Source organism: Panthera uncia (genome assembly GCF_023721935.1).
Source record: "Panthera uncia isolate 11264 chromosome C1 unlocalized genomic scaffold, Puncia_PCG_1.0 HiC_scaffold_4, whole genome shotgun sequence".
NCBI lineage: Eukaryota > Metazoa > Chordata > Mammalia > Carnivora > Felidae > Panthera > Panthera uncia.
Genome location: NW_026057585.1, coordinates 80565568 through 80589787, shown reverse-complemented (window position 1 = coordinate 80589787; position 24220 = coordinate 80565568). Strand labels below are relative to the sequence as shown.

Sequence of the window (24220 nt, the reverse complement as noted above, 5' to 3'; positions counted from 1 at the left end):
GTGATTCCAGTAGAGGGATGATGGACTTGGTTCTAGAAACTTCCCTGTGCTCAGTGGGTCAATACGGAAAAGGGGTAGTCAATGGATTGTTACGGAAACCGAAGTTCTGCTGCTTGTCGCTCTAAAGGCCAATACTCAAGAGATGAGTTTTGATTGAAAAAGAATGTGAGTTTTGTTCAGAAGCCCAGGGTCCTGGGGAGAAGGCGGACTCTTGTCCAAAAGCCAACACCGAGGTTTCTGCCTGACCCAGGGATTTTTAAAGCGATTTAATCAGTTAAGGGAGTACCATGGTCTTTGACATTTCTTGATTGTGTGAGGACTTGATGATGCCAGCTACAGAATTATCTCAGTGCTCAGAGGTTGTGCAAGAACGTCTGGTTCCTGGTTACCTGGGGGTTGTGCAAGAGCACTCTATTCTTTCTGCAAAGGAGGGCAAGGTTTGCAGATGTGTAAAGGGAGGTCAGTAAAGTCATTTGCGTGACCTTAAAAAAGAAAAACATTTTGCTCAGTGTTTCTGGGCTAATCAGAAAGCTGAGGTGGCTTCAAACAGACTTGCTGGCCTTGTGGCCTAGGAAAGTTCTGGTCCTTCATTCCCCAAGGCCAGTGGTCCGCAAGTCTTAAAAGAAAGTAAATTAGTTCTGTTACAGATCGAGGGCCTTAAGTCAGCAAGCAAGGAGTGTGTTAACTTGAAGTAGGTTGACCCTTAAGACCAGGCTGGAGTGCTGTTACAGGTTGGCTCTGTGGTTTGTGTGATGGGAAAAGATGGAAGAGAGGGAGCTTGGGGAAGGTCAGCATCTGTCTTTCTCAGTAGCAGAAGGATTGTAAACTTGATCTATACCTGCTCTACTTAGCAGTTAAGAAAGGAAGTATTCCTTTCTACTTACCGAACCTACTTTGTCCAAAGCACTCTGCCAGGTGCTATGGGGGATAGCAAATGAAGTAAGATGTGGCTTGTACCTTCCAAGGCTTTTAGTCCCCTGACCAATGAGGGCCAGGACCTAGAGTTTGGAGGAGTGGACCGAGGATAGTGGAGTCAATCCGTTAAGAGTCTCTCAGTTGCAAGAGATAGAAAACCCAACTCAGACCAGCTAAGGCAAAAAGGGACTTAACTGGCCTCTGGCACAGCATGAGTTGGGGCCCAGATGGTGTCCCCGGGGCACCTGTTGCTCCTGTCTGAACTGAGCTGTCATCTTTGTTGGGCGGTTCCCTTGGTGGTGAGGCAGCATCTTAAAAAAAATTTTTTTTTAATGTTCTTATTTATTTTTGAGACAGAGAGAGACAGAGCATGAGCAGGGGAGGGGCAGAGAGAGAGGGAGACACAGACTCAGGAAGCAGGCTTCAGGCTCCGAGCTGTCAGCACAGAGCCCGACGCGGGGCTCGAACTCACAAACCGCGAGATCATGACCTGAGCTGAAGTCGGGGACGCTCAACCGACTGAGCCACCCAGGCACCCCTGTGAGGCAGCATCTTTGACATCCACATGCCCACCGAGTAGAGAGTGCTCTTCTTTGGGTGCCCCAGTAAACATTTCATTGCTTTTCATTGCTCTGACCCAAGCCACATGGCCATCTCTCAGCTAATCACTGTGGTCAGAAGGTGGGACACGTTGATTGTGGTGGCCTCTATTATATCTAGAGCCTGGGGATGGGGCCAGCTTGATGCAAAACACATTGGCCAATGGAGTACCTGGGTGTCTCAGTCAGTTAAGCATCTGACATTGGCTCAGATCATGATCCCACCGCTCATGAGTTCGAGCCCCACATCGGGCTCTGTGCTGATGGCTCAGAGCCTAGAGCCTGCTTTGGAGTCTGTGTCTCCCTCTCTCTGGGCCCCTCTTCCAATCGCACGCTCTCTCTCTCTCTCAAAAATAAATAAAGATTAAAAAATTAAAAAAAATTCAAAACACATTGGCGAAGAATGGGGGAAGGGTGGTTCTATCAAAGCCAGAAAAACTACCAAAACCATAAGAATGATGAATGTATGCTGGCTAGCCCACCAAAAGCTTCCATAAAGTAGTAATAGGTGTGTGCCCAGACTTGTAAGTATGGTCTCTGAGTTCCGTATCAGGACTGAACTGTAAGTCTTAGATTTGGGTGTTATCTATATTTTGAGTCTTTAAAATTTTTTTTAAATGTTTATTTTATTTTGGGGGGGAGGGGCAGGGAGAGATGGGGGACACAGAACTTGAAACAGGCTCCAGGCTCTAAACCGTCAGTATAGAGCCCGATGTGGGGCTCAAACCCACAAACCACAAGTTCATGACCTGGGCCGAAGTCGGGCGCTCAACCAACTGAGCCACCCAGGCGCCCCAGTGTCTGACTCTTAATATTGGCTCAGGTCCTGATCTCACGATTCATGAGATCGAGCCCCCCTCTGTGCTGTCAGCACAGTTGGGATTCTCTCTCTCCCTCTCTTTCTGCCCCTCCCCATTCATGCTTTCTCACTCTCTCTCTCTCAAAAATAAACTTGAAAACGAAAGGAAAAATTAATTGGTAAATTAACTTCAAAAAAACAATCTTGGCAGAGATCCAGGCTACTCCAGAGCAGCAGCAGCTGGTGGAGACATGGAGATGCAGTCCTATCATGCCAAGCTCTTGGGGGAGTTGAATGAACAGCGAAAGAGGGACTTTTTCTGTGACTGCAGCATCATTGTGGAAGGGCGGATCTTCAAGGCCCACAGGAACATTTTGTTTGCCAACAGCGGCTACTTCCGAGCCCTGCTCATTCACTACATCCAGGACAGCGGGCGGCACAGCACCGCCTCCCTGGACATAGTCACCTCCGATGCCTTCTCCACTATCTTAGACTTCCTGTACTCTGGGAAGCTGGATTTGTGCGGGGACAACGTGATTGAAGTCATGTCGGCGGCCAGCTACCTGCAGATGAACGACGTGGTGAACTTCTGCAAGGCCTACATCAGGTCGTCCCTTGACATCTGCCGGAAGATGGAGAAGGAGGCTGCCGTGGCTGCAGCGGTGGCGGCGGCGGCGGCGGCGGCGGTGGCGGCTCATCAGGTGGACAGCGGAAGCCCCAGTTCAGGCAGGGAAGGGACCTCCTGTGACACCAAGAGCGTGGTCCCCTCTCCGGCCGAGGGAGAGGAGAGGGTGGACTGTCCAAGAGAGCCCCCTCGCAGTGACTGCAGAGGCTGCCACCCACTGGAACTGGCGGCGAAGGACCGCCCGGGCAGTGGCCCAGCTGACAGTGACCTCTCTATTCTGCCCAAACAGATAGAGCCCAAGGTGGAGTTTGATGCCGACGAGGTGGAGGTGGAGTTGGGCGAACAGCTGCAGCCGTATGCCACCCCACTCAGCCTGGCCCACGTGGACGAGGGTTTGCCCGGTGGCCAGGCCATCGACTTGGCTTACGGTAACTACCATGTGAAGCAGTTCCTGGAGGCACTCCTGCGCAACGGTGCCTTCCAGAGCAAAGGTGACGTGGACCATCACTTTTCTCGAAGTTTGGAGGGAAGACCAGAGGGTGCGGGAGGAGCCATGAGTGCCGTGATGGATGTCCAGACCGACTGGTATGGAGAGGACTCAGGTGAGCTCCATTCGCCTTCAGCATCTCTGCCGGTCACTTAGCACGCACACCTGTGCCTTACTGGCTCCCATCACCATAATCGTCAGCATTGCCATTGTCACTGCTGTCATCACCACCGTCTCCACCACCGTCATCACCACCACATTATCACCACCACCACCAGTGGGTGTTAGTCGAGCACCTGCTGTGTGCAGGGCATTGTCTCTTCCTGTGTGTTACTATTTTACCTCTACAACTGGAGTATAAGGGTGTTGAGGGCAGTTCGAAGACGTGGGAAAAAAATCTACTGTCTTTTACTAACCAGCAGTGGGGCTTCAGTTAAATCAGTAAATCTCTTTGAACCCATTTTGTTCTGGAGATAATCATCCCTGCCTTGCCTTTCTCACAGCATTGAGGACCAAATGAGAAGGTTTTCAGAATTTTTTCTCATGTACGAGAACATATTCTAAGAAATTTATTCTTCTCTGTGTTAACCTTGGTGCCTGGCACATAGCAGACAGGCAGTTTTGGTCGATGGTGCATCTACTTGAGAATATCTAAAATGAGTCGGCATTTGGCTTTATGTGAGTAAATTTCTTATATCCTTTGGTAGGCTTTTAAAAAACTATTTAAGGGGCGCCTGGGTGGCTCAGTCGGTTAAGCGTCCGACTTTGGCTCAGGTCATGACCTCACAGTTTGTGGGTTTGAGCCCTGACTTGGGCTCTGTGCTGACAGCTCAGAGCCTGGAGCCCGTTTCGGATTCTGTGTCTCCCTCTCTGCCCCTCCCCTGCTTGCACTCTGTCTCTGTCTCTCTCAAAAACAAATAAATATTAAAAAAAATTAAAACAAATTTAATGTTGATACATCTAAAGATGTGTGTGTTTTAATTAAATCATCAACCTTAAACTAGCTTTTATATCAAATATTTTACTTCTGTAGGCTTTTGTGTTTTAAGAGAACTTGGTTGTTCCCCTGAACATTCTGAGAGACGAGTTAACATGACTAACTCTCCTGAACAGGTGGGGTAATTGTGTTGTAAAGCGTCTTGGAGACAGAAATAGATTTGGCCGCTACCTTACTGATGAAAGTACCCTATAGCTTCCAGAACCTCAAGCCAAGAAATTAATGAATCCCAATTTAAATTCAGCCTTCAATACTGAGCAGTGAAAGTATTTTAGATAAGGGAGATCAGCTGCTTTTATTTGTTACTAAGTGGCTATCTTGAGATGTTTAATTTCATTTTTTAAAGCAAGAACGCTCTGTATGCCTGATTAAAACTAGGCTTGGAGACTTGCAAATGCTCTTTCTGATCCTCAGGGACACTGGCTTAACCAGCATTTAGAAGGTAGTGGCTGTTTTCAGTGAACACACTGTGGGAACGGGTTGAAATCTCATTTCCGTGCATAATAGCACTTCACAGACGGTGACCACCCTTTCACATCCATTAGACCCTCATGAGTTTGGCAGATGAGTGTGGAGAAACCGAGACCCACAGGGTTTGGTGAATTTCCTGAGAATGCAGAGCTGGTAAGTGGCAGGGCTAAACCTAGCAACCTGGGCTGGCTTCATTTCATTGAAACAAACTCTGAAGGCAGCACATGGATTTCAGTGCCATGGTTTTATCTTTCAACCCTCTGCCCATAAGCACAAGTATCAAGAAATAGTCTTCAGCTCTACGCCATCTTCATTCAAGTCCAGTCCCTCAGTCTGTAAAGTCGGGTTTCCAACTACAAGGTAGTTGGAAGGCAGCCCCCCCTGGCCCTGGCCATGCCTGTTGTCTGCCAGGTTTCTATTCCATTCACACGGCTCCTGGGTAAATTTATTCCAAATGCCAAGGCGCAGAGTAGGACTGATTTGTTCGGTCATTCATTTATTTGCTTAAATATTTTGAGCACCTTCCTGGTGAAGATTCGAAGATAAGTCAGACATGGATCCAGCCCTCAAAGAACTGATGGTGTCTTAGAGGAGATGGGATGTGTGTAATTGGCATCACATGATGTAAAGTCACCAGGGCTGGAAGACAGATGGAGGTGTGATTTTCACAGTAGTCCAGAAGCAGGAGAACCGGATTCCTCGTGGGAGATCAGGGAGGCATTATGAAGGTGGCATCTGAGGGTAAGAAGAGACATAGGGAGAAATTGATTGGAGTCGGATTATGGAAAACCTTAAATGCTAAGAGGTAAGGTTTTGTCTGTAGGCATAGGGGAATTTTTGATACTTACTGAGCTTGGAAGTGGACAGGATCTGTGCTTGTGGGACATTAATTTGGCCTCAGCACCCGATGGTGTGGAGATGGGAGACAAGGGCAGGGAGACAGTGGCTGTCTTGAGATGTTTAAGGTGTTGCGATAATTCTGTAGCCACATTGCTTATATCTGACGTTAGCAGACACTGCCAGATCATAAGGTCCTCCTGTAAAGTCTTCTCCCCCCAGACCTCCCAACCCCAGTTCCAGCACCTGCCATTGCTTCTTGGAAAGTTCATCTACATTGGTCACCTCCACTGTTTTACTTCCTACTCTTTTCTCCGCTCACTGTGGTCTGGCTTCTGCCCCCTCCACACCACTGACACTGCTGCCATGAGGTCAGTCATAGATTTGCTAGAGTCAATCCGGTGAGCGATTTTCAAGTGTTACCTTACTTGGCCTCTCTCAGTAGTTGACTCTGCCCTTTCTTTCCTTCTTGAAATTCTTTCTTCCTCTGGTTTCTGACACTATGGGTACCCATTGCTCTTAACCTCTGCCCATTCCTTTCCAGTCTCATCACGGGGTCATTTAATGCCAGTGTGTCCAGTTCTCCATCATTGGCTTGCTTCTTCAACATCTTATCATTGCTGCTAACTAATTAATTAACTAACTCATCAGTTTGTTCTCTGTATTTATAGGTCTGATTCTGCTTTTTGTTTGCTTATTCATTTATTTGGTTTTTTAGGTTCCATGGATGAGTGAAATAATATGGTGTTTGTGTTTCTCAGTCTGACTTATTTCACTTAGCATTATACTCTCTAGGTCCATGTATGTAGTGGCAAATGACATGATCTTATTCTTTTCTGTGGCTGAGGAATATCCCAGTGTGTGTGTGTGTGTGTGTGTGTGTGCGCGCGCGCGCGCGCGCACGCGTGCACACGCAAGTGTGCATATGCACCACGTTTATGTCACATCTTCTTTATCCATTCATCTATTGATGGACACAGGTTGTTTCCATATCTTGGCTATTGTAAATAATGCTGCAATAAACATAGGGGTGCATGCAGCTTTTCAAATTAATGGTTTTCTTAAGCTTATTTATTCTGAGAGAGAGAGAAAACACGAGCAAGGGAGGAACAGGGAGAGAGAGAGTGAGAGAGAGAGAGAGAGAGAGCACGAATCCCAAGCAGTCTCCGTGCTGTCAGCATAGAGCCTGATGCAGGGCTCAAACTCACCAACCGGGAGATCATGACCTGAGCTGAAATCAAGAGTCAAATGCTTAACTGACTGAGCCACCCAGGTGCCCTCAAATTAGTGTTTTTGTTTCCTTTGGGTAAATACCCAGTAGTGGAATTTGAGAGACCTCCATACTGTTTTCCACAGTGGCTGTACCAATTTATATTCCCACCAACAGTGCACACGAGTTCCTTTTTCTCCACATCCTTTTCAGTGCTTGTTATTTCTTTTTGATTCTAGCCATTCTGACAAGTATAAATAAAGGTGATATCTCGTTGTGATTTTGATTTGCATTTCCCTAATGATTAGTGACGTTAAGCATCTTTCATGTGTCTGTTGGCCATCTGTATGTCTTCTGTAGAAAAATGTCTATTCAGGTCCTCTGCCTATTTTTTAAATCATACTGTTTTTATGGTGTTGAATTGTGTAAGTTCTTCATATATTTTGGATATTAACCCCTTCTTGGATTTATCAGTTGCAAATATCTTCTTCCATTCAGTAGGTTGCCTTTTTGTTTTGCTGATGGATTCCTTTGCTGTGCAAAAGCTTGTTATTTTTATGTAGTGCCAATAGTGTATTTTTGCTTTTTTTCCTCTTGCCTTAGGAGACATATCTAGAAAAATGTTGCTGTGGCCGATGTCAGAGAAATTACTGCTTGTGCTTGCTTCTAGAATTTTTATGGTTTCAGGTTTTACATTTAGGTCTTCAATCCATTTTGAGTTTACATTTGTGTATGGTATAAGAAAGTGGTCTGGTTTCATTCTTGTGCATGTAGCTGTCCAGTTTCCCCAGCATTGTTTATTGAAGAGACTGGCTTTTCCCCATTCGTATATTCTTGCCTCCTTTTTCCTAGATTAATTGACCATGTAAGCGTAGGTTTATTTCTGGGCTCTCTATTCTGTCCCACTGATCTGTGTGTCCATTCATTCAATCATTTAACAGATATTTATTGAGCACTGACTATACGCCAGACACTGTTCATCAGCATGAACAAAAGGTAGTCCTTGTCCTCATGGAGCTGATGTTCCAATGCAGGGAGACAGACAACAAACATATAAATAAGTGTATAATACGAAGAGAACAAAAGCAGGGGAAAAGTTGACAGAGAGTGAAGGGGATGCTATTTTGTTTAGTGTTGACAAGGAAGGCCTTTCTAACAAGTTGCTTTTGAGCAGAAGCCACGAAGGAGGAAGAGAGCAAATTGTGCAGGTAAATCAGGGAGAAGAACATTCTGGGCAGAGGGGAGAGCAAGGTGCAAAGTGCAGGTCACACTTGTCGGGTGAACAGCAGGGTGCTGTGGAGGCCGGAGTGGAGTGGGCGAGGCAGAAGGTGCTGGAGGATGAGGTCAGAGAATTTGGGTGAGCACAGATCAGCTAGGGCCCTGAGGGCCATGAGAAGACCTTTGGGTCTTACTCCAAGAAGGGATACCACTAGAAGTTCTCAGCCAAGAGTGACTTGAAATGACATATATTAAAAGGATCCGGGGCGCTCGGGTGGCTCAGTCGGTTGAGCGTCCAACTTCGGCTCAGGTCACGATCTCGCAGTTTGTGAGTTCAAGCCCTGTGTCAGGCTCTGTGCTGACAGGTCAGAGCCTGGAGCCTGCTTCAGATTCTGTGTCCCCCTCTCTCTCCGCCGTACCCCTGCTTGTGCTCTGTCTCTCTGTCTTTCAAAAATGAATAAACATTTAAAAAAATTTTTTAAAAAAGGATCCCTTTGGGTAGTGGTCTTCTTGGATAAGACTGGACTGTCTCTCAAGGTAGAACGAACCGGATGTGCTGATGGCTTATGTGAGTGGTATGAGAAAGACAGAAGTCAAGGATGACCCTAAGGTTTTTAGCTTGAGCAGTTGATTTAGACATGTTATGTTTGTGACGCCTCTCAGATATCCAAGTGGGGATGCTCAGTAAGCAGTTGCATCTGTATGTCTGGAGTTCCGGGTTGGGGGGTGCAGTCAGAGCTGAGATATAAATTTGGGAGTCATTAATGGGTCCATGGGATTTGAAACCTATATATCCCGTGAACTTATAGGTGTAGAAGGAGAAGATAAGAGATTTAAGGACTGAGCCCTGGGGAATGCCAGCATGTCAAGGTCAGAAAAATAGGGAGAAACCAGTAAAGGAGACCGAGAGGGGGCAGGCAGTGAGGTGGGAGGAAAATCGAGAGTGATGGATGCCAGGAGGAGAGAGCGTTTCAGGAAAAAGGAGAAATTGACTATGTATAGTACTGTGCGTAGGCGGATTGAAAACTGATCACTGGGGAGGTCTTTGGTGGGTTTGACAAGAGCAGTGTCGATGAAGTAGTGGAGCAAGAGACCAAACGGCCTGAAACAGAGCTGGGGAATATAGGCGGGAAGACAATGAGTATCGATGCTTCTTTCAAGCAGTTTTGTTGTGAAGGGGACAGAGAAATGCATCAGTAGCCAAAGGGCCATATGAGGTCTAGGTTTTTATTAAGGTGGAGGATCTAAAAGCATGTTCGTTTGCTGATGGGAATAGTCCAGGAGAGGGGAGGATAATTGATGGTGGAAGAGAGGGGCAGTTGATAGATCGAGGGCAGGCAAAGTCCCTGTACAAATGGCAGGGACAGTCTGGCTCTGCATGTGAGGAAGGACAGTTCGTTCGTAGGAACAGGAGTGAAAGCAGACCACATGTGTTCATAGGAGAGTTTGGGGGTAGCTGGGAGCATGTAGAGGTTCTCTTCTGATTGCTTCTCCTCAGTTAAAGCAGCAAGGATGGTGGCTGAAAGGAAGGAAGGGGCAGCGGGGGTGGACAGCTGAGCAGAGGGAGGGCGTGGAATCGTCCCTGAAGAACCAAGGGCTCTGATATTCGTGCTCAGAGAGTGATGGTTAGATGGATTTGAAGCGAGACTAGAACACACAGTTGTGTTATTTTTCACCAGTGATGTTAGCTTGCCTTGTTTCAGGTATGGAATAGGCATAGATTTGTATTTACCCAGAATTTAGGTTTAACCAGGGGAATACAGACAGAGGGAGAGACAGGACTCAGGCAGTTGAGGGTGGATGTGAAGGAGTGATTTCAGTGATGGATTGTGGGTACTAAACTGGGGAAGGAGAGGCACGAGGATCCAAGGAGGTGAAGGACAGTAAAATGGCAGCATAGTCCCTGGCTTGGCCCCAGCCAAGAAAGGACACTTAGGGGGTGAGCTGGAAAGATATGAGATGGTGACGGGGAGGTGGGGTGCTTGAAATGTGGACTGTGGAGCAAACGCAGTTATTGGCAATATCTTGGTATGGGGCCATGATTCCGCTCCCAACTATACACTAGCAGGGTGCTTTAAAAATGTGCTTGGGGGGCACTTGGGTAGCTCAGTCAGTTAAGCATCAGACTTTGGCCAGGTCATGATCTCAGGGTTGGTGAGTTTGAGCCCACATCTGGCTCTGTGCTGACAGCTCAGAGCCTGGAGCCTGGAGCTTGGATTCTGTGTCTCTCTCTCTTCCTGCCCCTCCCCAACTCGTGCTCTGTCTCTCCCAAAAATAAATAAACATTAAAAAAACTGAAAAGATATGCTTGGGACAGAGATTGGGCATCAGCATTTTTTAAGTTTCCCAGGTGATTCTTTTTTTTTTAAGTTTATTTATTTAATTTGAAAGAGAGCGTGAGTGAGGGCAGGGCAGAGAGAGAGGGAGAGACAGAGAATCCCAAGCAGGCTCCACACTGTCAGCGTGGAGCCCGACATGGGTCTCAAACGCATAAACTGTTGAGATTGTGACCTGAGCCGAAATCAAGAGTTGAATGCTTGACTGACTGAGCCACCCGAGCACCCCTTTCCCAGGTGATTCTGATATGCAGATCAAGTTGAGAACTCTTGGTCTAGGACCGGGTAGCTGACATGGGGTAGAAGACAAGGAGGAAAGGAGGTCATGGAACAGAGAGGCCAGGGTGTTGGGTCATTTTCAGTATTCACACCAAGAATTACGCTAGGAGTTATGTTGTGAAGGCAATGTGCTCAAATCTCCATGGAATGACGAGGTGACGTCGGGGCTCCTAGATGACTATGATAAGGAGAGGTTGGTATGCTACTGATGAGGTTTTGGGGTGATGGTAGGGTGGTCTGGAGCTGATGGCCAAGAAGGAAGTCTTGAAGACGTCTTTGGTGCAAAAGGTGATTTTATTAAAGCTTGGGGACAGGACCCGTGGGCAGAAAGAGCTGCACTGGGGTTGTGAAGAATGGCTGGTTTTATAGTATGGAGTTTGGGAGGAGGCTTCCAGAGGGACTTTGACATGCTAAAGCAGACTCCTGAGACACCTGAGGCCTTGCTATTGTCAAGCCAAGGTTGTTTTCCCTCTAAGTAAGGCATTAACATTAGGACAGTAAGGGTTTCCTGGAGAAATGTTATACTCTGTATTTGCCTCAAGTATTTGTCAATGGGCTGCAGGTTATAAGGAATGTAATTTTACCTGCCATTTCCTTCTTGCCTTTGTTTCCCACATCACTATTGAGGGGTGATGTTGGGGCTCCAGGAAATGGAGTCTATAGGTTTCTGGAGATTAGGCTGTGGATAAGATTGCCTTTTTCTTGCAATTTACTAAGATATTTGTAAACCCATGTCCTATAAGACTGTGATCTCTGTCAGTTGGCCATTTCCTTTGTCCTTAGGCAGCCAGGAGTGCCTAAGGAATATCACACACGTCCCACCTGGGGAGGAGGGTGTGCTAGCTTGCATTTTGTCCTTAGCCCACCTCATGCTCTCTCATCACTATCATTCGATGGTGTGAGCTTCAAAAGATCTTAAGGTTTTCGAATATGGAGGGAGGGACAGTGGTCTGGAGATGACAGTGAAGCACAAGGAGGATCCTACTCACCTCCGACCCAGAGGTGTCAGGGTTATGGGGTAAGGGAAGCAGGGTATTCAGGGGAGAGCCAGGTCTCAATTAAAGCAGCAGGTCCAACTTGCTGAAGATTTGCAAAACTGTATTCTTCCCTTCTTTCCCTAAATTCCAGATGTATCTGTCTAACCCAGATACTCCCCCATGGATGCTATAGGGCTGCCCCAAACACAGTAAAATCCAAACTGAACCCCTCATTGTCCCAGTACCTGCTTTTTCTCCTGTGTTCCCTGCCTCAGTTTATTCCACTGTCATCTACCAAATCAACGGACCCACAATCTGTGTCATTTTGAATCTTCTCTTTCCCTTCTCTCCCCTCCCCCATGTGGCCACTGCATGCTGTTAACTTTACTTCTCTGCTTTAATTCATGACATCTCTCATCCTCTCCCCCTCTCTTCCTGCCTTTCATCTTGCCTCTCTTAAATCCTTCCCCTGCATTGCCCTCTGAGGGAGCTTTTAAAACTCAGATCTGACCATGTACTCCCCCTCCTTAAGATTCTAGCTGCTTAAAGAATAAAGTCCAAGAGGGATGCCTCGGTGGCTTAGTTGGTTAAACATCCAACTTCGGCTCAGGTCACAATCTCAAGGTTGGTGAGTTCGAGCCCCGTGTCGGGCTCCGTGCTGACAGCGCGAAGCCTGAAGCCTGCTTCGGATTCTGTGTCTCCGTCTCTCTCTGCCCTTCCCTCACTCGTGCTCTGTCTGTCTCTCTCTCAAAAATAAATAAACATGAAAAAAAATTCTTTTAAATCTTGCTCAAAGATCACTCTTCTGTGAAATCCTTTTCTGAACTCCTAGAGAGAATTCATTACTTTCCTGTCTATACTTCTTCGTCACTTTGAAATTTGCATGTGCTACATTACATTGTATGAATTTGTTCACATGTCTTTCTGTCCTGCTAAACTTAACTTCTTGAGGGAGGAAACCGGTGTCTTGGTAATGAAGGACCTTGTTAACGCAGTGTTGGGCATTCAGATGAATGTTTGTGTTGGTAAAATCAGATCATGAGAGGGGAAGGGGAGTGTGCTAATTCTTACTTTTCTGGTGGAGAAATAGTTAACAATTGGTTTTTCCAACGACTAACACTGGACCCATTTTACTTAATGTTTTTGTAGATAATTGAGAAGAAAGGTAAAGTATAACACCAGGCCGGTGAGGATAGATGGCCAGAAGGTTCCACAACCCCTGAGGAGGGAGCAGGAAACTGGCATCTCAGCCCCAGTGTGACCAATGAGAACTAAAATAATCTAACATATGTATATAGTGATGAGCCACGAGCTGCTGCTTTTATTCTAGGAAACCCCTTTGGACTCACTATAGATTATGAAGAGTGTTAGGCATTATCGGATGGGAACTAGAAACCAGAGAAAATCTCCACCCTTATGTAGAATGATGTCGGGTTCTCACCTGCAGTTCAGCTTGCCATACTTTTGGCAGCACCTTGGAAGAGACCAAGCCCAGCTAGGTATCCCGAGAAGGTCCCAGAGGAAAGGAGTTACTCCAGTGTTGAAAGAAACCACAGAAGCCTGGCCTGCTTCATCAGTAAGGACACCAAGGACTTGGTGTTTGTGTTTATTGATGATGGTGACAAAAATGGCTGATATTTATGAGCCCTTACCCTGTCCCAGGTGCCGTGCTTTAGGTGTTACTTCATTTCATTCTTACCATAATCCTTTAAGGTGGGAACTATTATCATCCGTATTTTACATATGAGTAAATAAGGCGCAGAGAAGTTACGTGAGATGTCCAAGGTCACACGTCTGGTAAGTGGTACAGCTGGGGCCTGAACCCAGGCTTCAGTGCCTGGAAAGCTTGAGTCACTAGTGCCTTCCTATGTGACGTGATATGGCCAAGGTCTACAAAAAGTCCTGAAGGGCGTGGATAGAGGGGACACATCTTGGAATACTGTAGTAAGGGTAACTCGGGAAACTTGAACAGTTTTTATACCTGGGGATTAATTGTGTTGCCAATCATAATGGTTGTACATGTAAGATGGGGAAAAAAAAGTTGGAAAACGATTTAAGTGAATCCCTGGATAGTTGATGATCTCAGGTATATAGAGTTAATACGAATTCTAGTTTACGGTCTGTGCCATAGCACACCATTTCTGCACGTGCCTGGAAGCTGTTCTTAGGAACTCCTGTCAAAGAAAGCATGGATCCTAGGGGAGAGAGAGACAGAGAGAGACAGAGGGAGAGAACCTGGATCCTGATCCAGGGGTGTGATCCATCAATAACAGAGGTTTCCAAACTTTTGGGGGTCATGAGATCAATTGAGAAGGTCTGTGTTAGTCAGTTCAGGCTGCCACAGCAGAATATGACAGGCTGAGTGGCTTAAACAACAGAAATTTGTTTTCTCACAGTTCTGGAGGCTCAGAGCCCAAGATCAAGGTGCTGGCAGGGTTTTTTCTTCCTGGCTGGCGGACAGCTGCCTTCTTGCTGGTCCTCACGTGGCCTTCCCTCTGTGCATGAACAGAGAGAGAGTGAGATCTCTGGTGTCTCCTCCTCTAATTATAAGGACACCAGTCCTATCAGGGTAGGGCTCCACCCTTATGACCTCATTTAACCTTAATTGCCTCCCTATCTCCAAATATAATCACACTGTAGTTTAGGGCTTCAATGTATGAATTGGGGGGGATGCAATACGGTTCATGACAAAGTCTCAATCAGCGTTGTCTTAAAATGAAATCAAACAAAATAGATACCGTCAGATTGACTGTTATTTTGGGAAGCTTTTCCACTTATCCACTGGAAGACACCACTGAGGTGGTGATGTAAGCTGTATCTCTAACTGAGCCACAGAGGTTGAAAGCCAGTAAGAACTGTATGGCATTCCTTGCAACCCTTTACCCTCCGGCTGATGGGGAGCCGGACAAAGACTTGGAATTTGCAGTGTCTTGCCGTTGGCTGGTGGTAGAGTTGATGTCCTCCCTCTCAATCTGGGCTGGAGGAATTCCCCAGCTCCTGATCACCTGTCGGAGGGTGGCCAGTGTCATTGTTGCTTACAGTGCAGCTAAATCAACCCATTTGGTTCCCCAGGTGATGTGCTGGTGGTCCCCATCAAGCTCCACAAGTGTCCTTTCTGCCCTTACACTGCCAAACAGAAGGGCATCCTTAAGCGGCACATCCGCTCACACACAGGCGAGCGGCCCTACCCCTGCGAGACGTGCGGCAAGCGGTTCACTCGACAGGAGCACCTGCGGAGTCACGCCCTAAGCGTAAGTGTCTGGACTGGCAGGTCTCCTGTGGTGAGGGCAGCGGGGGACACAGGGGAGGGGGTTCCCGACATCTGTCTGATGTAAGGGTAAACCAGCCTGTCTTTTGGGGCGCCGAGGTGACTCAGTTAAGTGTCCAACTCTTGATTTCGGCTCGGGTCATGATCTCACAGTTCGTGAGTTTGAGCCCTGCATCAGGCTCTGAGCTGATAGTGTAGAGCCTGCTTGGGATTCTCTCTCTCTCTCTCTCTCTCTCTCTCTGCCCCTCCCCTGCTGGCACTGTCTCTGTTTCTCTCTTAAAAACAAAAACAAAAACAAAAAACAACAAACAAAACCTTAAAAAACGAACAAAACAGTTTGTCTTCTGTGTCTTTGTCCACTGGACTATTTTCAGAGAATTTTAAACATATGTTTCTACTAAATTAAAGCTGGGTTGGTAGCACTTAGAGAAAGTTAAAACTTATATGATTACAGACCAGTTTTCTTAGACTCAAGAAAGTTTAGATCCTAGTTAGGGATGGTTGTCATAAGGCAGAGAACAGCGGGGCTTGGACAGGGGATTGTGGGTGTGTTCTCACCAGTGTGATACTAAAGGTGAGAAAGCTGTATCCTCAGTTTCCCACCTAATGCCAGTACCTGGACATAGGGAAAGTACATGCCGCCCTTCATAAGGCCACCTGTGGACAGCAAACAGGGCTCCAGACCAAGGTGACCTCCCCTCCCACTGGCTACTCCCCGGGAGCCCATCTCCCAGGTGAGTGGTTAATTCCCACCAGCTAAAAGGCATTCAGGCCATTTAGGAAGGCATGTATTTAAGATCATCTTTGAGCAAGGCAATCAGTCTTTGGGAAATCAAACATAAAAATGGGTTTGGACTTCAAAGGACACTCTCAAGAATGTGACAACGCGCAGAAAGGGAGAAAATACTTGTGAACCGCTTATCTGCTAAAAATCTAGTAACCAGAATATATAAAGAACACTTTCAATTTAACGATAAAAAACAAATAACCAGATTAAACAATGGATGTGAATAGACATTTCTCCAAAGAAGAGATCCAAATGGCCAATAAGAACATGAAAAGATGCTCAACATCATTAGTCATTAGGGAAATGCAAATCAGAGCCACAGTAAGATACCACTTCAAATATACTAGAATTGTTATCATCAAAAAAAAAAAAAAAGTGTTGGCAAGGATGTGGAGGAATTGGAATGTTCATACACTGCGGATAGGAATGTAAAATGGTGTAACCAATGTGCAAAACAATTTGGTGGTTCTTTAAAAAGTTAAGCATAAAATTGCCATAGGTCCCAGCAATTCTACATCAAGGTATATACCCAAGAGAACTGAAAGCATGCATTCACACAAAAAAGTACATGCCCACAAGTGTTCACAACAGCATTATTCACAGTAGCCAAAAAGTGAAAACAACCCAAGTGTCCATCAACTGATGAATGAATAAAGAAATTGTGGTCTATCCATACAATGGACCCTTATTCAGCCATAAAATGGAATGAAGTTCTGATACAGCTACAATATGGATGAACCTTAAAAGCATTATGCTGCTTGAAAGAGGCCAGTCACAAAAGGCCACGTATTATATGATTTCATTTATATGAAATATACAAAATGTGCAGACTCATGCATATAGAGTAGATTAGTGGTTAGTAGGGGCTAGAGGGGTGTCAGATGGTAGCGGGGTGACAGCTAATGGGCACACAGTTTCTTTCTGGGGTGAGGAAAATGTTCTGGAATTAGCAGTGCCTGGGTGGCTCTGTTGGTTAGGCATCGACTTCAGTTCAGGTCATGGTTTGTGAGTTCGAGCCCCGCATTGGGCTCTCTGCTGTTAGCACAGAGCCCGGTTTGGATCCTCTGCCCACCCCATCCCTCTGCCCATCCCACCTGCCCTTCCCCAGCTCATGCTCTCTCTCTCAAAAATAAATAAACATTGGGGCGCCTGGGTGGCGCAGTCGGTTAAGCGTCCGACTTCAGCCAGGTCACGATCTCGCGGTCCGTGAGTTCGAGCCCCGCGTCAGGCTCTGGGCTGATGGCTCGGAGCCTGGAGCCTGTTTCCGATTCTGTGTCTCCCTCTCTCTCTGCCCCTCCCCCACTCATGCTCTGTCTCTCTCTGTCCCAAAAATAAAAATAAAAAACGTTGAAAAATAAATAAACATTAAAAAAATGTTCTGGAATTAGATGGTGGTGATAGTTGCACAACCTTGTGAGTGTACTAAAACCTATTGAATTGTTTGTTTTAAAAAGGTGAATTTCGGGGCACCTGGGTGGCTCAGTTGGTTGAGTGTCCGACTCTTAACTTTGACTCAGGTCATGATCCTAGGGTCATAGGATCGAGTCCCACGTTGGGATCCATGCTGTGCATGGAGCCTGATTAAGATTCTTTTTCACTCTCCCTCTGCCCTCTCCCCTGCTCCTCTCTCTCTCTCTCTCAGAAAAAAAAAAAAAAAAAGGTGAATTTTATAGAATGTGAATTATGGGTTTGAAAGAATCCAGACTTAAGATAAGTACAAAGTTACTGACTGCCTCTGCTCTCAGGGCTGGCCCCAGCACACTTGTCTGAAAGTAGCTTCATTCCATGGTCTTAAGTTTTTGTTTGTCTTTTTTCCTCCTCAATTTATATCTCCAGTCTGTCTTGGCAGCAACAGGTCCCTGGTGCCCCTAAGATGTTTCATCGATTGGAATCCTCATTCCCTCTATCTTTCCACATTATACAAAGTCCAGTCTACTGCAGCCTAAAGACGTGGTATTCAAAGGCACCATCAGGTTGCAAAGGTCATGTACATATTCTGGTTGGCTCAAGTGCTGTGGGGTTAGTGTAGGAAGCCCAGAAGACCCCATGGAAGACAGGGACATTGGCCAGGATGTAGTGGCAGCTCCAGCAAGCTGAGTATAGTGCTGTTGGCCCTTGTCCTCCACCATTTCTCTCTGTCTCTACCTCTTGTGTCCATCCTGCATCCAGAGTCTCTACAGGAGAGGCTTTGGTTCACAGAGCTCCTTTAGGCTGGAGCTCCTGAATAGCGCACACATTAGATAGTCCCTTATATGGAGGGGGGCCCTGGGGCTGCTGCCCTGAGGAGTTGCTGCATGGGGTAGGAGATCAGGTTCCTTTTTCTAGTATGCAAAGTGCTTCTCCTAGGTAAGGAATGTATTTATCAATGAAGAGTTAAGAATGAGACATCTGCCACATATGGAGAAGATACCATCTAACAAGTCTGCCGCCCTAATAACTAGATAGTCCCAGGTACAGAAAAAGCCATGCTTAAAATCCCCATCAGTTTCCTGAATGCTCTTTATATGCTGGACATAGGGATATAGTAACAAATGTGACAGAGAACATGAATGAGAATGGTCCCTGCCTTCTTGGAGCTTATAGTCTAGTGAATTTACCAATAATTTGTTAGAAAATCAACAAAGGAAGGAGTATAGGTGGGAATATATAGCTGGGGACCTAACCTGACCCAGAGCATCAGCGAAGAGTTCCTTCAAAGGTATTAGTAGTAGCGGAGGCCTGGGCAATGGGGAGTGGGCACGTTCCTCGCATATCCAATGGCCTTGGGGGTGGAAACACCGTCGTCGTGAGGCTGAGGCTGTGGCTGTGGCAGAGAGAGCAAGCAGGAGAACGTTTACTGTGTCTGCTTGTAATTTTAGGTCCATAGATCCAACCGTCCAATCATCTGCAAGGGCTGCAGAAGAACCTTCACGAGTCACCTGTCCCAGGGACTGCGGCGCTTCGGGCTGTGTGACAGCTGCACCTGTGTTACGGACACACACGATGATGAAGACGATTTGATGCCCATCAATCTTAGCCTGGTGGAGGCCTCGTCCGAAAGCCAAGAAAAGAGTGACACAGACAATGACTGGCCAATCTATGTGGAGTCTGGTGAGGAAAATGACCCCGCTGGAGATGATTCTGATGGCAGACAGCAGATTCGGCCCAACTTGTCAGATCAAGAGACACTTACGTAGCGGAAAATTCTGGGGGTGGGTAGGGGGAGAGGTTTTAGAATTTGTTGTTGCTCATTCTATGTTCGAAAGCCACCATTTGTCCAATTTTGTGGAAGCCCGAGAGGAACATGTTTTCATACTATCGTTACATTTTTGTTACATTACACGGTGAAGGTTGGATTTTGTGACTCAAAGGACTGATGACTTCTTACTGGAATGCCCTTGCTTTCTGAGGGCCTTGTTGAGTTAATTCTGAGTGAATTAATGCTTGCCCCAAGGCTTCCCATTTTTCCTGTTGTGCACCCAAACTCTGGTTAGGAGAAAGACAAGAAAGTCTCCATGCTTGAGACATTTAATTGTCTCATTCCTCCAGATTCCTTTTTTTTTTTTTTTTTTTTGTCAGCCTTTTTCTCTGGAAATGTAGGCAAAAATATTTTGACATCAGTCTTACCTTTGCCAAGCTTCTCCTGATGGATTCCATATTTTAATTTTCTGGTGAAGTATTTTTTTTTTTAACATTTATTTATTTTTGAGAGACAGAAGGACAGAGCACAAGTTGGGGAGGGGCAGAGAGAGAGGTAGACACAGAATCCGAAGCAGGCTCCAGGCTCCGAGCTGTCAGCACAGAGCCCCACATGGGGCTTGAACCCATGAACCGAAGTTGGACGCTTAAACAACTGAGCCACCCAGGAGCCCCTCTGGTGAAGTCTTAAAGACAAAGCTTCACTGATATAAGGCAGGCAGGGTTGTTTGGCTCCATGAGTGTAAAGATACTTCTAAGACTTCAGTTTTAATGGCTGGGAGTATTTATGTGCACGCAAGCATGGAAATGAGCTGAGAGACTCCTGGGCACTCTGACTTGCCCAGCGAAGTTCAACTTTAAGTTAGTCCTGAGAAAGGAGACTGTGAGCCCAAGTCTGGGTGGTTTCCCTGTTTAGTTTGGGATCTGACCGGTCTGCACACACAGATAACCTGTTTTGTGATCATAAAACAAGTCATTTGGATGAAACTCAAACCCCTTCCCTGTGTTTTCCTGCCATTTTCAAGAGCCGCTGCTGTGTAATGTGGAAATGTAGCCCCTGCTGACGGCCTTCTACTTCGATTATGAATAGAACTTTAATTGGAGGGAAAGTGTGAGCCTGTATAAACAAGTTATATTTCTAAATCATTTGCCTTTTAAAGTTTATTTATTTATTTTGAGAGAGAGAGAGAGAGTGAGTAGAGGGAAGGGGCAGAGAAAGAGGGGAGAAAGGATCCCAAGCAGGCTCCGGGATATTAGCCCAGAGCCTGATGCAGGGCTCGATCTCACAAACCATGGGATCATTACCTGCGCTGAGATCAAGAGTCAGACACATCTTTTACCTTTTAAAAGATCCTCTGGAGGGAAAGAGAAGATTGGTAGAAGAACAGGTTTTTAAAATCTTTGCAGCCAACACAGTTATTCTAACAGAAGAAGGTATACTTCTTTAAAAGGCTGAAGAAAAAAAATAAATAAAAGGCTGAAGAGCAGGAAATATTAGGGATTAAGGGATATTCAAAGCACTTTCATAATTTTGTCTTATATTAAAGACATAAGACAAAAAGATAAAGACATAAAGATAGATTTTTAAAAAGTATTTATTTATTTTAATTAGATTCCACACCCCACGTGGGGCTTGAACTCATGACCCTGAGAGCCAGCCAGACGCCCTCCAAAATAGATTTTTAAAAGAAATCCCTTTTTCTTCCTTTAATTTTAGTCTAGTTGTGTTTCCAAAGGTAGTGAAATCACCTTTCTGCCTCTTGAGCAAAAATAATAATAATAATTAAAAAAAAAAACATTATAAATTGGCTTGTGAATGTTAGTCATTGAAGAGTTCAAAATGTGCTTAAATCATCTTCTCAATAGAGGTTAGAACTCCAGAATGGTATTACTCGAACTGTGGCCCCCAGACAGCTGGTCTGTGAATTCTTCGATACCAATCTATACAGCAGGACCATGTGTTGGCCTGTGGTAGGTTGGAAACCTCAAAACTGGTCTTTTACCACAGATAGTTTGAAAATTATTGTTCTAGATCAAGAGTTGAAGACTAGAAATTATCAAGGACCAGAAACACCTTTCTTCCCTGAAATGGAAATATTAGCTGTTGTTTAAAAGGAGGGATCTTCTCAAATGGGAAACCTAATCGATTGTGTAGAAGGTGTACTTTGCAAGGAGTTAGGTTTGATATTTTTGCTCTGTTTAAGTTATTTGATTGTTTTTTTTTTTTAAAGATTTTATTTATAAGTAATCTCCACACCCAACATGGGGCTCAAACTCACAACTCTGAGATCGAGAGTTGCATGTCTCACCAACTGAGCCAGCCAGGCACACCTAAATTATCTCTGGTGTTTTAATGTGACTTTTCTACCTCCCAGTTCAACTTCTGTGCCCACTTTCTTTGGTAGAGCAACCTCTTCAGTGACTCCATGACTTAATCATATGGCTGGGTCCAAAGTAAACACATTTACACTAGCAATTTCACTTTAGGACAGTGACTTTCAACTGCGGGTGATTTTGTCCCCCAGAGGACATTTGGCAATGTCTGGAGGCATCCTCAACTGTTACAACTCAGGGCAGGGTACTGCCGGCAGCCGGATGAGGTTGGTGTTCAACATCCTACAACGCATAGGATGGCCCCTTATAACAAAGGATTTTCTACTCCAAAATGTCAGGAGTACCAAGGCTGAGGAACCTTACCATCAGATAAAGTTGGATTTTTAAAATGACCTTTAATGAGTGAACTTAATTTTGTGTTATGTTTTAGGTTACCTTTTACCTTCATAATATTTCGTAGGCCCTCATGCTCCCACGAGTCTTGGAAAAGAGTGGAATTAGTAAAATCAGGAGCTGAGGCTAAATTGTTCATAACTTGCCTAAGCTCTGATTAGGTTTGTGATGTAGAAACTTAGAAATTCTAGGAGCACCTGGGAGGCTCAGTTGGTTAAGCGTCCAACTTTGGCTCAGGTCATGATCTCATGGTTCATGCGTTCAAGTCCCGTGTCAGGCTCTGTGCTGACAGAGCTCTGTCTCTCAAAAGTAAACGTTAAAACAGAAATGAAGGAAGGTAGGAAGGAAGGAAGGAAGAAAAGGAAGAAAGAAAGGAAGAAACTCTGATCTGATTCATACTCCCAGAACCATTACTAGGTTCTCGTCATTTTAGCACATTTTATTTTATTATTATTTTTTTAATGTTTATTTATTTTTTGCAAGAGAGAGAGACTGAGCATGAGCAGAGGAAGGGCAGAGAGAGAGGGAGACATAGAATCTGAAGCAGGCTCCAGGCTCTGAACTGTCATCACAGAGCCTGATGTGGGGCTTGAACTCACAGACTGCGAAATCATGACCTGAGCTGAAGTCAGACGCTTAACCAACTGAGCCACCCAGGTGCCCCTATTTTATTATTTTTTTAAAAGTTTATTTATTTATTTTGAGACGAGTGCACGCATGCACATGAGCGGGGAAGGGGCAGAGAGAGGTAGAGAGAATCCCAAGCAGGCTCTGTACTGTCAGCACAGACAAACTGTGAGATCATGACCTGAGCCGAAATCCAGAGTGGAACGCTTAACCTACTGAGCCACCCAGGTGCCCCTCATTACATTTTACAGTAGCAAAATTACTGGGAGGAAAATGGAACATGAAGCTTAATATTTAAATTATTCTTTCTGTAATGTCTCAGATTGTTGCATTTCCAATTGGCTGTTTCGAGTTTGTATGCTGACTTTAGTACTAACTGGACCACTGAATTCTATCACTTTTAATGGAGATAATCCCTTTATTTAGACTATCGAATCATAAACTATCCTCTGTTTTAAATTTATGTTCACAGTTAGCGGTCAATATTTACAATTGCACAGTGTCTTTGGGGTGTAATGAATGGGGCTGGTGACATCTCTATAAGTAAATTAATAGTTGGGTCCAACACAGACCATTAATGATTTATTTTATATCTGGCATCTTTCTGGCACCCTCTTCTTCCCCTCCTCCCCCTCCTCCCCCTCCTCCCCCTTCTTTTTTTTTTTAATATAATTTATTGTCAAATTGGTTTCCACACAACATCCAGTTCTCATTCCAACAAGTGTCTTTCTGGCACATTCAATCCAAGTTCGCAAAGAGATTATTTGTCTTACGTTAGATACATTGCGTGGACAGTAACAGAATTCTTATTGGTAGTGGAACTTAAAAATGGCATCCATGGGAAGTTGTTTCTTTTGGGGGAAAGGGACAGACCTTCATAGCAAGGGTTGGAAAGGAATGTAAATGAGGCCTGTATCTGTAATAGACTAAGAAATGACATAGAGCAACGGGACTTCTGGTCATTTGGTAGATAGATGCCATTTTGATGTAAATATTTTGGTGGTCACTACAGTTGGAATATTCCTTGAGAAAACTACTGACCTGGTGGTTTGCAAAATATTGTGAAATGGAGTATTCTGGGGGTTCAGAATACACGATGGGTTTTTGTTGTTGTCATTAATTGATGTTGTGATAAACTGCTTGGGGGAAAAAGCCATGTGTATGGCTGCGTGTGCTGATTCTGAGGGCAGTGGGAAGACTGGAGTGGCCTTTGGTCAACTGAGTTCATTGGACTTATAAGTTTTTTTATGTGTTTCTTGTGCATTGATAATAGAATGACCTCTGTGAAGTCTAGTGTCATGGGGTGGGAGGGGCAAAGGGTTGGGGTGTGTGAGAAGTTCCTGTGGCGCTCTGTTTTGAGCAGCACCACTGTACTTCCTGTCGTCGTTCGTCTCTTGTAGCTTGCTTTGTGCTTTCATGTGGCTGTGCTGTCTTCCAAGTCCAAAAAGGGGCACTTGATTCAGTTGCTTATGATGGACAATGTTTTCATGGATTTTTGTTCAGTATTTCTGCTACATATGACTGTGCTCCTCAAACGTTTCATTGTAGTGTGGAAAAATTGAATTCTTTTCTTCAGATGATGCTTCTAGAGGGAGAAATGAAAAGGTTTTTTGGTTTTTTTTTTTTTTTTTTTTTTTTTTTGTTGGCAGGAGGAATTTGGTTGGTTCCTAACATGCCCTAGTTTTAAAAGGTGACAGTAACTCACACTATTGTGATCAGAGGATATGGAACCTTCATAACTGGAGGACTTCTAGCACCTGCTCTGACCTCCAGGTAGATTATTTTACTACCCCCAATTCTTCATTCACAACCCTGGTTTGAGGGAACAATTTTGTATCCGTCATTTGATTTTTGGACCTTTGTCAGTAGCATGTTAAAAATTGG

General features: G+C 45.2%; 1 protein-coding gene across 1 annotated transcript; it reads left to right on the top strand.

The window, feature by feature from the left end:
- Positions 1 to 2527: 2527 nt before the first annotated feature.
- ZBTB8B (zinc finger and BTB domain containing 8B) lies at positions 2528 to 23890 on the top strand. The gene is made up of 3 exons (XM_049617575.1): positions 2528 to 3540; positions 14823 to 15001; positions 18664 to 23890. Exons 1-3 carry the CDS (start codon positions 2565 to 2567, stop codon positions 18979 to 18981), a joined length of 1473 nt encoding a protein of 490 aa, XP_049473532.1. The 5' UTR covers positions 2528 to 2564; the 3' UTR covers positions 18982 to 23890.
- Positions 23891 to 24220: the final 330 nt, after the last annotated feature.